Source organism: Asterias rubens, chromosome 4 (assembly GCF_902459465.1).
Source record: "Asterias rubens chromosome 4, eAstRub1.3, whole genome shotgun sequence".
NCBI lineage: Eukaryota > Metazoa > Echinodermata > Asteroidea > Forcipulatida > Asteriidae > Asterias > Asterias rubens.
Window position 1 is genome coordinate 2,802,472 of NC_047065.1, and position 9,851 is coordinate 2,812,322.

At 38.6% G+C, this 9,851-nt stretch overlaps 1 protein-coding gene across 1 annotated transcript; it reads right to left on the reverse strand.

Moving 5' to 3' along the window:
- Nucleotides 1–1,787: 1,787 nt before the first annotated feature.
- On the reverse strand, nucleotides 1,788–7,196 carry LOC117288838 (beta-1,4-galactosyltransferase 4-like). The gene is made up of 7 exons (XM_033769689.1): nucleotides 6,986–7,196; nucleotides 5,295–5,378; nucleotides 4,244–4,500; nucleotides 3,810–3,926; nucleotides 2,933–3,120; nucleotides 2,246–2,482; nucleotides 1,788–1,982 (listed from the first exon to the last, which is right to left on the reverse strand). Exons 1-7 carry the CDS (start codon nucleotides 7,140–7,142, stop codon nucleotides 1,853–1,855), a joined length of 1,170 nt encoding a protein of 389 aa, XP_033625580.1. The 5' UTR covers nucleotides 7,143–7,196; the 3' UTR covers nucleotides 1,788–1,852.
- Between the last annotated feature and the right edge of the window lie 2,655 nt (nucleotides 7,197–9,851).

Sequence of the window (9,851 nt, forward strand, 5' to 3'; positions counted from 1 at the left end):
CACTTTTCGTTTTGTGTAATACTTTTAAAGCGTGGTGTAATGTTGTTATTTAATTGTTACATAAAATGTATTTTTGTAGGTACATGTATATATATTTACACAGCATATTTTGTTTTCAAAAACAGTTCTCAAGAAATGTGCACGGTGATTATTTTGACATTTTAATTTCAGTGACAGGATCAAAATAAAACGGCATAATAGACTTAAGTATGCGACGTATACATTGTAAAGTTTAGGTAAATTTTCTTAAAAACTATTTTGGTAGGATTTGAAACAAAGTAGGTATTTGAGCACGAAGAAAACAAAAAAAAGACAAAAAACATGGTGCGTGTAGCTTAAAGGCACTGGACACGATTGGTAATTACTCAAAATAATTGTTAGCCGCTAAGTAAAAACTTACTTGGTAAAAAAAAAAAAATTTAATTTGATTTCGAGACAAAATCAAGCATCTTAAAGCCATTGGACCCTTTCGGTAAACAGTGTTGTCCAAGGTCCACACTTTGTGTACCACAACTTCTATATCAAATAACAAACCTGTGAAAATTTAGGCTCAATCGGTCATCGGAGTCGGGAGAAAACAACGGAAAAACCCACCCTTGTTTCCGCGCGTTTGGCCGTGTCATGACATGTGTTTAAAATAAATCCGTAATTCTCGTTAACGAGAATTTATATTGTTTTTCTGTTTTCTCAAAAAGTAAAACATTTCATGGAATAATATTTCAAGAGAAGTCTTTCACCATTGCCTTCTGTAAACCCTGTAAGTTATTTGTAAATCTGTGAACTTTTATTTTTTTTTCTGAACCGAAAGGGTCCAATGGCTTTAAAGCACACAACTTCGTGAGACAAGGGTCTTTTTTCTTCCATTATTATCTCGCAACTTCGACGACCAATTGAGTTCAAATTTTCACAGGTTTGTTATTTTTATGCATATGTTGAGATACACCAAGTGAGAAGACTGGTCTTTGACAATTACCAATAGTGTCCAGTGTCTTTAAAGGGTCATCCACCTCGCAATTTACAGGCAACCAGTTCCAGGCAATCTACAAGAAGAGAATCTATTCACTTTTTGAATCCCTTCTTTTCATTTGGGATTGAAAGACATTGTTTGAAAAATGACTCATGCGCTATCAAAGTGGTCATGCAACATGCACTGCAGAACCTGGCTGCCTTCAAGTTGCCCTTACAAGTTACTTCGTGTAACAAGACCCTAATAGACTGTTATCACGCTGTCACCATCTTGGTCATGTTCCCTGTTTCCAATAACAGTAATGAATGCTAACATTCATTTCGCATGGCACCAGACTATTATTTCGTCCAGCCTCAATTTGGTTACAATGAGTTGGAATGTGGTAAAATCAAGATGACCAAACAGTGATAAAGGTCTACACTCAGGTATCCAAAAGTCTAGATTTTTTTCAAAACTGAACAATGACATTGTTAAAAACAAGTCGAATACACAAAGTAACGTAAACTCAGCTTAAAGGCGTGGACACCTTTGATAATTGTCAAAGACAGTATTTTCACTTGGTGTATCTCAACATATCCCTAAGATAACAAACCTGTGAATATGCTGACTCAATTGGTCACGGTTGCAAGAGAATAAAGAAAGAAAAAACATCTTGCTGCAAAAATTAGTGTGCTTTCTTCAGATGCATGATAAAAAGGCGTCATATTTAAGTTTTTACATATTTAAGTGAGAATATACTTCTTTCTTAAAAACTACTCTACGTCAGAGGGAGCCGTTTCTCACAATGTTTTATACTATCAACAGCTCTCCATTGCTCGAATACCAAGTAAGTTTTTATGATAACAATTATTTTGAGAACTTACCAATAGTGTCTAGTGCCTTTAGCTATAGACGTCTTATGTCTACTGATATGTTGGTATATAAAGTATGTAACTCAATGTGTGGTTTACTGTACCGGATGCTGTTCAAACCGTCTGTTTTGAAGCGACGACGGCTTTTTCTAAGATTTTCTCGACTGAACAAAGAAGAAGAAAAAAAGGAAAGAATTAGAAATCTGAAGTCTGGTTTATCTTTGAGTGAGATATTACCTCTTTCTCAAAAACTACGTTACTACAGAGGGAGCCGTTGCTCACAATGTTGTATACTATCCATCAGCTCCTCGTCGCGTTGCTCGTTAAGTATTTTTTTATGAATATATATTTTAGGTAATTACCAAACGTGTCAGGTCCCTTTAAGTTACTTCTTTCTGTCATAAGATAAATGAAATAAATGACTTACTTTTCGCTTTCTCCTGCTGAGTGGTTGGATGATCTGAAATGATTCTTTGTAATAGCTTTGTAGTGACCTGTCCGACCGCTGTAACGATTCGTTCTGAGCTGAGCAGTTGTTAACCTTTGACCCAGGTCATCGTCTTCACAACACCACCCCCAGTAGACGTTACTTAATCCGTTTATCAGTCGGAATTGGGCTGATTTGAAACCAACCACCCCGCCAAAATACGACGAGTATGGTAGACTGCAAAATACATAGAACAAAAAAGGTGTAGCTTCATTCATCTTTGTAAATGGCCGCAATACACAACTCGTTGAATAATTGTTCTGTGACCTCCATGGTAAAATCGACCCCACTGGGCTGGCAATAATTCCCAACATCTGCCCTTTTTCATCGTTGTTGTTTGTTGATGAATTGACTGAATACTAAACTCACCACACCAAGAGAAGTCGTTATGTAAGATCAAGCTATGAGGACACACAAAATGGCGGATGAACGCAATAGTCATAGAGTGCGTTCGTTTAGCTTCCCTGGGTCGACCCCGGTGTGTGGCGGTTTTTTTTCCAGGACGAACGTGGGTTATTATCTGCACACGTTCATCCTGAAAAAAAAATACGCCACACACCGGGGTCGACCCGGGGAAGCTAAACGAACGCACCCATAGTATGAAACCTATTAGAGAAATTGTTTTACCTGTAATTTCGATTGTCAGCACCCGATACAAAGTGTCGAGGCATGTTGATGCATTCATAAGGATTGAATTCGCTTTGAGGTATTTGATCGACATCGTGGAAAACATAGCAGTCCCAATTAGAGAAATGTTGGGACTCAAGAAATCCAATGTTCATCAGCATCCCACGATTGAACAGTAGATCATTCTCCTTTAAACAAATAACAACACAATTCTTTATTGGATTTGAGGCATTGCATGGTGAGGTATATTTTGCGGTAACCACACCATCTACTTGCCAGGGGCCAATTTCATAGAGCTGCTTAAGCACAAATTTTGCTTAAGCACGAAAACAGCTCGCTTATTTTACACATGTTACTGGCCAAAATGTTATGCCATATACATTGATTGTGACTGGTAATTAGCTGTTGTTTACTTAGCATAACAATTGAGTGGAGTCTTGGCCGGTAATCTGATTTTACTAAGCAAGGATTTTTTTTGCTTAAGCAGAAAGCAGCTTAAGAAAATAAAACAAAATCTCTTCTCGGACAATTCTCAGTTTGGTCGACATTAAATTCTAAAATTTAAAAGCGAGATAACTATGAAAGAAAAAAAAACCTTGCCACACGAAGTTGTGTGCTATCAGATGCTTGATTTCGAGACCTCAAATTCTAAACTTGAGGTAACGAAACCATAATGTGCGAGGCGGACGGGACACTATTCATTCTTAAATTTACTGCAATATTATTTTTTAGGATGAACAGAGTTTCAAAAGATTCTATGGAAAAATAACTACCTCTTGTAAAAAACTCCATAAATCTTCAGTTCAGTATTGATGAATGAAAAAGGTCAAGATGTATATTCTGAATCAGCTCAAAAATACCCCACGACAACGTTTACCTGATTAATGACAAATATTCCGAACTCAAGTAGCTGCTTTTGAAGGAATGGTACCATGTATCGCAGAAATGTTGCCAATTGGGCGGTGCGATTCCGAAATGGGACGACAATAGCTACCTGTTAATGTAAAAAAAAAAAAGTTAAATGCCAAGCAAGAAGTCATATCTGAGATGTTAGTTGGTAAACTAGGAAGTTTACTGAAAAAAATACATCCACGGTTTATTATCAAATTACGAAATCAGTTCTGTTTTTTTAAATAGGTTTAAAACAAAAACCCTCAACAGTTGAGAAATTTGAGACTGCGGCCATTCGAAACAAACTATTTTGGCTCCGAATATCGGTGTCATCAGGAATCTATCCCACGGAGATTCTTAATCCAATAATTGGAAATCACCAATAGTTTCCAATTTAACTTGAAGAGGAAAGTTTCTTACCCTCCACCTTGATCGGCATTTTCCAGGTCGATAAATACCCCCTGGTATGTAAATATAACCGCCATGTTGAACACCAAGAGAAGCTAACCTCTCAAGTGTATGGTTGCTGCTGTTATCACCACCGATGTCTCCTTCTTTTTTAAGTGTATGCCCTGTCGATACCGCATCTCGAATCTCTTGAAGGCGATTGTCGAACACGAAGTGTTCAACTTCATTCACTTCGATTGTTGTTGATAAGTCCATTTCCCTGTCGTTCTCTAGTGATTAATTAGAAATAATATAATGTTAATTAATTATTGGGGAGCTTGAGGGGGGGGGGTGACTGCTCTAAGGAAGCGTATTGCCACCATATAAATTTAAAAACTCTCTTGCTGTGTACTAATACACGGTAACTTATCGTGAACATTTTGCCACCCATTGTCTTTGATTTGGGTCTTGCTCGATTTCTTTCTGTTTTTATTTTAGGGTTTTTTATACCTCTTGCCTTGTGCGTGGTGTTTTGTGTTTTGTTTGTTTCCTATCACTATTGTTACATTTTACTGTTTTACCGTTATGTTAAACGTTTTTATCCATCCCGTTATTGGTTCTTGCACTGTTTGGATGCTGAATAAAAAATAAACTAAAAATAATAATAATAGTAATAATAAGTTTGGATTTTTCTTGCACGATAGCTGCCGATTTAAAAAGTTAATCAAACGGATTGTAAGTATAGGGACAATCATTTTTCAGATTAAAAAATGACCCCCCCCCCCACCCAAACCGCCCACCTGGGCCAAATTTCGAAGAACTGCCAAGCACAAAGATTTCCTAACAGGAAATGTTTGCCTTGACAAAAACAGAATTACCAACCGAAAATTTGCACGTGATTTTGCACAGCTAAATACCGGTATAACAAGCAATGCAACAAATGGAAATTTGGTTGATAATCCTGTTTTTTTATCAAGGAAGAAATGTCATGCTAAGCAAATTTGTGTGCTTAGCAGCTCGATGAAATTGGGAACATGTATTGGTCACTACTGAACCCGCTAACGATAAAACAAAATAAACTTACCGAGATTTGGAATGTTTTGCAACTCCGGGCAAGCATTTTCCGGCTTTTGGTGAGGATTTTTAACCATTTCCGTAAGTCCTGATTCTTGGTGATTATATGAAAAAGAAGGAAATGTAAACAATGTCAATTGCACACCTCCATAAGCAAATGAAGTATTGAATCTGACCACACATAAAGAGTCCTGTTGGTTCATGTGTTATCAGATTTGGTGATAATAAGGAAAAGAAGGAAAATGTAAAAAAAAATAAAAAATTAAAAAAAAATGAAATTACATCTCAAATGAAGTATTTACAGCAGGCACAATTTAAAGGCAGTGGACACTATTGGTAATTTCTCAAAATAATTATTAGCATACAATCTTTGGTGACGAGTAATGGGGAGAGGTTTATACTATAAAACATTGTGAGAAACGGCTCCCTCTGAAGTGACGTAGTTTTCAGGAAATAAGTAATTTTCCACGAATTTGATTTCGGGACCTCAGATTTAGAATTTGAGGTCACGAAATCAAGCATCTGGAAGCACACAACTTTGTGTGATCAGGGTGTTTTTTGTTTCATTATTTTCTCGCAACTTCGACGACCATTGAGCTCAATTTTTTACAGGTTTGTTATTTTGTGCATTATGTTGAGATACAGCAAGTGAGAAGACTGGTGTTTGACAATTAACAATAGTGTCCACTGTCTTTAAGAGTCCCATATTTATGTTCACCTGTTCTCGACAACGAACCTATATGGGTTTCAATAAGTGAACCCAAATATTTTGAACCATTATGAGAAGGTCCCGATACTTGGTGATATGAAAAGAAGGACGAATTTTAAAATAGGTTCACCTCTTCTTGAAAACGAACCTCGGCTTTTATATAGCACCTTATAAACCCAAAGGGCGTTCCTGTAAGTTTGGGACTATTGTTTTTATGAGACCTAATCCTTTTAAATAACACCATGTAATGTTCACAAGATGCTACGGCGCATACAGCAGCCACAGCCAGGAGCACCGGGGCAAACCCCTTCTCTTTTCGATAAGTGCACTGGGTTCTTCGTGCATTACACAACATACAGGACCAACGGCTTTACGTCCCGTCCGAAGGACAAAGCAGTAGTTAGGTGTCTTACTTAAGGACACAAGATGTCACAACTGGGACTCGAACCCACATTCTCTGATCAGAAACGCCAGAATTTGAATTCGGTGCTCTTGAAGCCATTGTACACTTTCGGTAAACAGTATTGTCCAAAGGCCCACACTTCTTGTATCACAACTTATTTATAAAATAACAAACCTGTGAAAATTTAGGCCCAATCGGCCATCGGAGTCTGGAGAAAATAACGGGAAACCCCACCCTTGTTTCCGCACGTTTCGCCGTGTTTACTATAAATCCATAATTCTCGTTGTCGAGAATTGATAATTGTGTTATTGTTTTCTCAAAAAGTAAAGCATTTCATGGAATAATAATTTCAAGAGAAATCTTTCACCATTACCTTCTATAAACCCTGTAGGTTATTTGTAAATCTGTGAAATTTTATTTGTTTTCTGTTCCGAAAGTGTATAATGGCTTTAATCACTCGGCCCACGACACTTCCAGATGGGCAAACATATTGACCATGAAAATAATTCCTTCGTGGTTTAACAGTAGGCGGCTATGCCTAGAAAGGTATACACCCACTATTCAACTTTATGGCAACAGGTTATCGTACCTGTCAACACTCCCTCGGATCGGAGTGAGTTCGAAGAGACCGTCACAATTCTTCCAATTACCACAGCTTCACGTAAATGCAGAACTCTCATACAAATCAACGTACAAACAACCCCAAGAAGTAAACAACCGAACATGATCTTTCGGACAACAAGCATTTTGGTGCTGCTAAACTGGTTCTGAATACAACCATGTCCGTACACAGGAGTGATTATGATTTGATATTAAATCGTACTTGTATTATGTCAACACTCAAAAGTATAGGTTGTGGGTGTTGGTGTGGAACATGTCCTAATTACTCTCCCTGCAGAGCTCCCTCTTCGCATATGAAAGTTATACAACCCATGAGAACTGATGGATTAGTCTCGTGAGTTCAGACTGAAGCAGTTTAACCCCGGGGTCAAGGTGGCAACATGTGTGCTCCCTGACCTTGTTTCCTGTAAGGAAATGCACGTTTTGGGAATGGATGGTGGACAGAGGTCGACATAATTATGTCCGACCACAAGTCCTTTCTCGTTGGTTCCCTGGCAACTTTTGAATTAAGTAGACGTAAAAGCGTATATATTGTTTATTTGTGTTTATTTATTTATTTATTAATTCATTTCACGATCTTTATACATGATAAACTCCATATAAAAACTTTTAACTTTAAAGAGCTTTTTTAATTCCTGTTCACAATGTGCAATTCTGTTGTTAACTGTCAGTCATGTGTTTCAAGGCACTGGACACTATTTTAGTATTACTGAAAATAATTATTAGCGTAAAAAACTTACTTGGTATCAAGCAATGGAGAGCTGCTGATGGTATAAAATTAGTTTTTGAGAAAGAAATAATTAAAGTTTGATTTCGAGACCTCACAACTCGGCGTGCGAAAAGCACACAACTCGTCCTTCCATTATTATCTCGCAACTTCGACCTCCAATTGAGTTCAAACTTTCACAAGCTGGTGGATTTGTGTGTATGTTGAGATACACTGACCAAGTGAGAAGACTGATCTTAGACCAATAGTGCCCAGTAACCAATAGTGTCCAGTATGATAAAAATTGATGATTTTTTTTCCCAACCGCCGCAGTATGATGAAGTGAAATTTCTCAAAAAAATGCGTTATATGCCGACTCTGCAAAGCTGCATGCTGTACTTCTGTTGCCAATGAAATTTTCATTGCCAAAAATTTCCAGAATCATTACTAGAAACGTATGCAGACCCTTAACGGATGTTTTACGGATGGTTGGGACGTGCTGCTGGAGGTCCCGTGTGTTGTGCAACGTGCGTAAACAAGCCCAATTGAGAGAACGGTTTTGCCTTAGACGTGTGGACAAGTCGTTATGGTTCCACGCGGTGAGATAGTCGAGTTAATGCGATGGTGGCGAGATCACTGCTCTCGCGGGAACTGCTGGTTGCAGACTTCTACTCCCCATTAATGGGACCGTAGTCGTGACAGCAGTAGTAGAATACCGCGGGAATCGCGGGGAGAGTCGGAACGCTATCACCGCGACAGACATTTAACGACTTGTTCACAAGTCTAGGTTTGCCCCGGTGTCGCATGCAATTATGTCCTCTATGCAATACTATCCGGAGGACATTATTGCATATGCAATAATTTCCGCCGGACGGTTTTGCATATGCAATCGTGTCCGCCCGGACGCTGCTGCATAATGCAATGTGTCCGCCCGGAGACATTTACATACGCAGTAGTGTCCGCCAACGTGCAAAACCGTCCTTGCGGTAAATTAAACGTCCTTGGTCGACGGAACACGTTCGCCAAGTGCATGTCATGAATGACATGGGAAATGTTCGGCCGTTGGGTATTCGCTGCAATCATAAAATACGTGAATATTCATGCTGCATATAGGTTCAGTGCATGCACGCTCGCTTACGCGTGGACATGTACAGTGATGTGTCCGCCGGACGGTTTTTGCATAGCCCCGGACACGAATGCATGTGCAAAAGTGTCCGGAGCGGACGGTATTGCATGGCGGAAATAATTTCATTTGACACCGGTGTTCCTGGTTTTGAACACCTTGTAAACCAAAGGATCATCTCATAAAATAGTAAGATCTTGCAGGAAAAATCGATGTTTCTTGAGCATCACTGAGTGATAAGCAGCCACATTTATTGATGTTATTAAACAGAAAATGAAGTGGAAAATATGATATGAAACAGTTATAAACAAAAATGTTGGAGCGCTTCCGAGTTTGCAATGTCATCCGTGACGCAGGCGCACATGCAAATCTTCTCTCCTAAACAGAAATTTCCTTTCTATGGTTTTACTGCGTTGTTATAATAACGCAGTTGAAACGTTTGTTTCAATCATGACGTCAATATTTTGTAGCGCTTATTACTAGGGGATGAACGTTGAGCTCGATGTTAACTCCCGTTCCCAACAATAGACTGGCCCCTGTCTTTTAAGGAACTAGAGTGGATTCGGCTCAGGCTTGGCACCGCGGTTGTTTTGACAATTTTGCGCTTGCTTTGCGTACGTGCATACGGGTCTTCAGACGAGAGGGCGGAGCCTGAAGCCGAGTCCAAAGCCGAAGCCGTGGATTCGTGTAAAGAGCCATTTGATTTCATTGATACGATGATTTCATTGGATAAACGTTCAGTGACGTGGCGTAAGATTTCCATATCTGTATTTCGATTGGTTTAAGGTAACTCACACCATGGAGAAACTTAGATCGTAGCAATATTAATCTCAAACAAAAGTTGAGTTACTTTTTTATTTTCTGAGAGAAAATATGAGGCCTTATCGAATTTTGTAAAATATTGTTTATAATTATTATGATGATGATTATATCGGCCTCATCCTGGGTTTTTCAAAGAACTGCAGACCATCAATTTTAAAGTAATAATTATCATTGGGACAAGCT

What these genes read in the sequence shown, in the direction of transcription:
- LOC117288838 (XM_033769689.1), bottom strand. Translation starts at nt 7,142, where the DNA reads ATGCTTGTTGTCCGAAAGATCATGTTCGGTTGTTTACTTCTTGGGGTT. An exon ending in GCAAAACATTCCAAATCTCG is followed by an intron (nt 4,501 to 5,294) that starts GTAAGTTTATTT and finishes ATTAATCACTAG; the next exon opens with AGAACGACAGGGAAATGGAC. An exon ending in TCAGCAGGAGAAAGCGAAAA is followed by an intron (nt 1,983 to 2,245) that starts GTAAGTCATTTA and finishes TTCTTTGTTCAG; the next exon opens with TCGAGAAAATCTTAGAAAAA.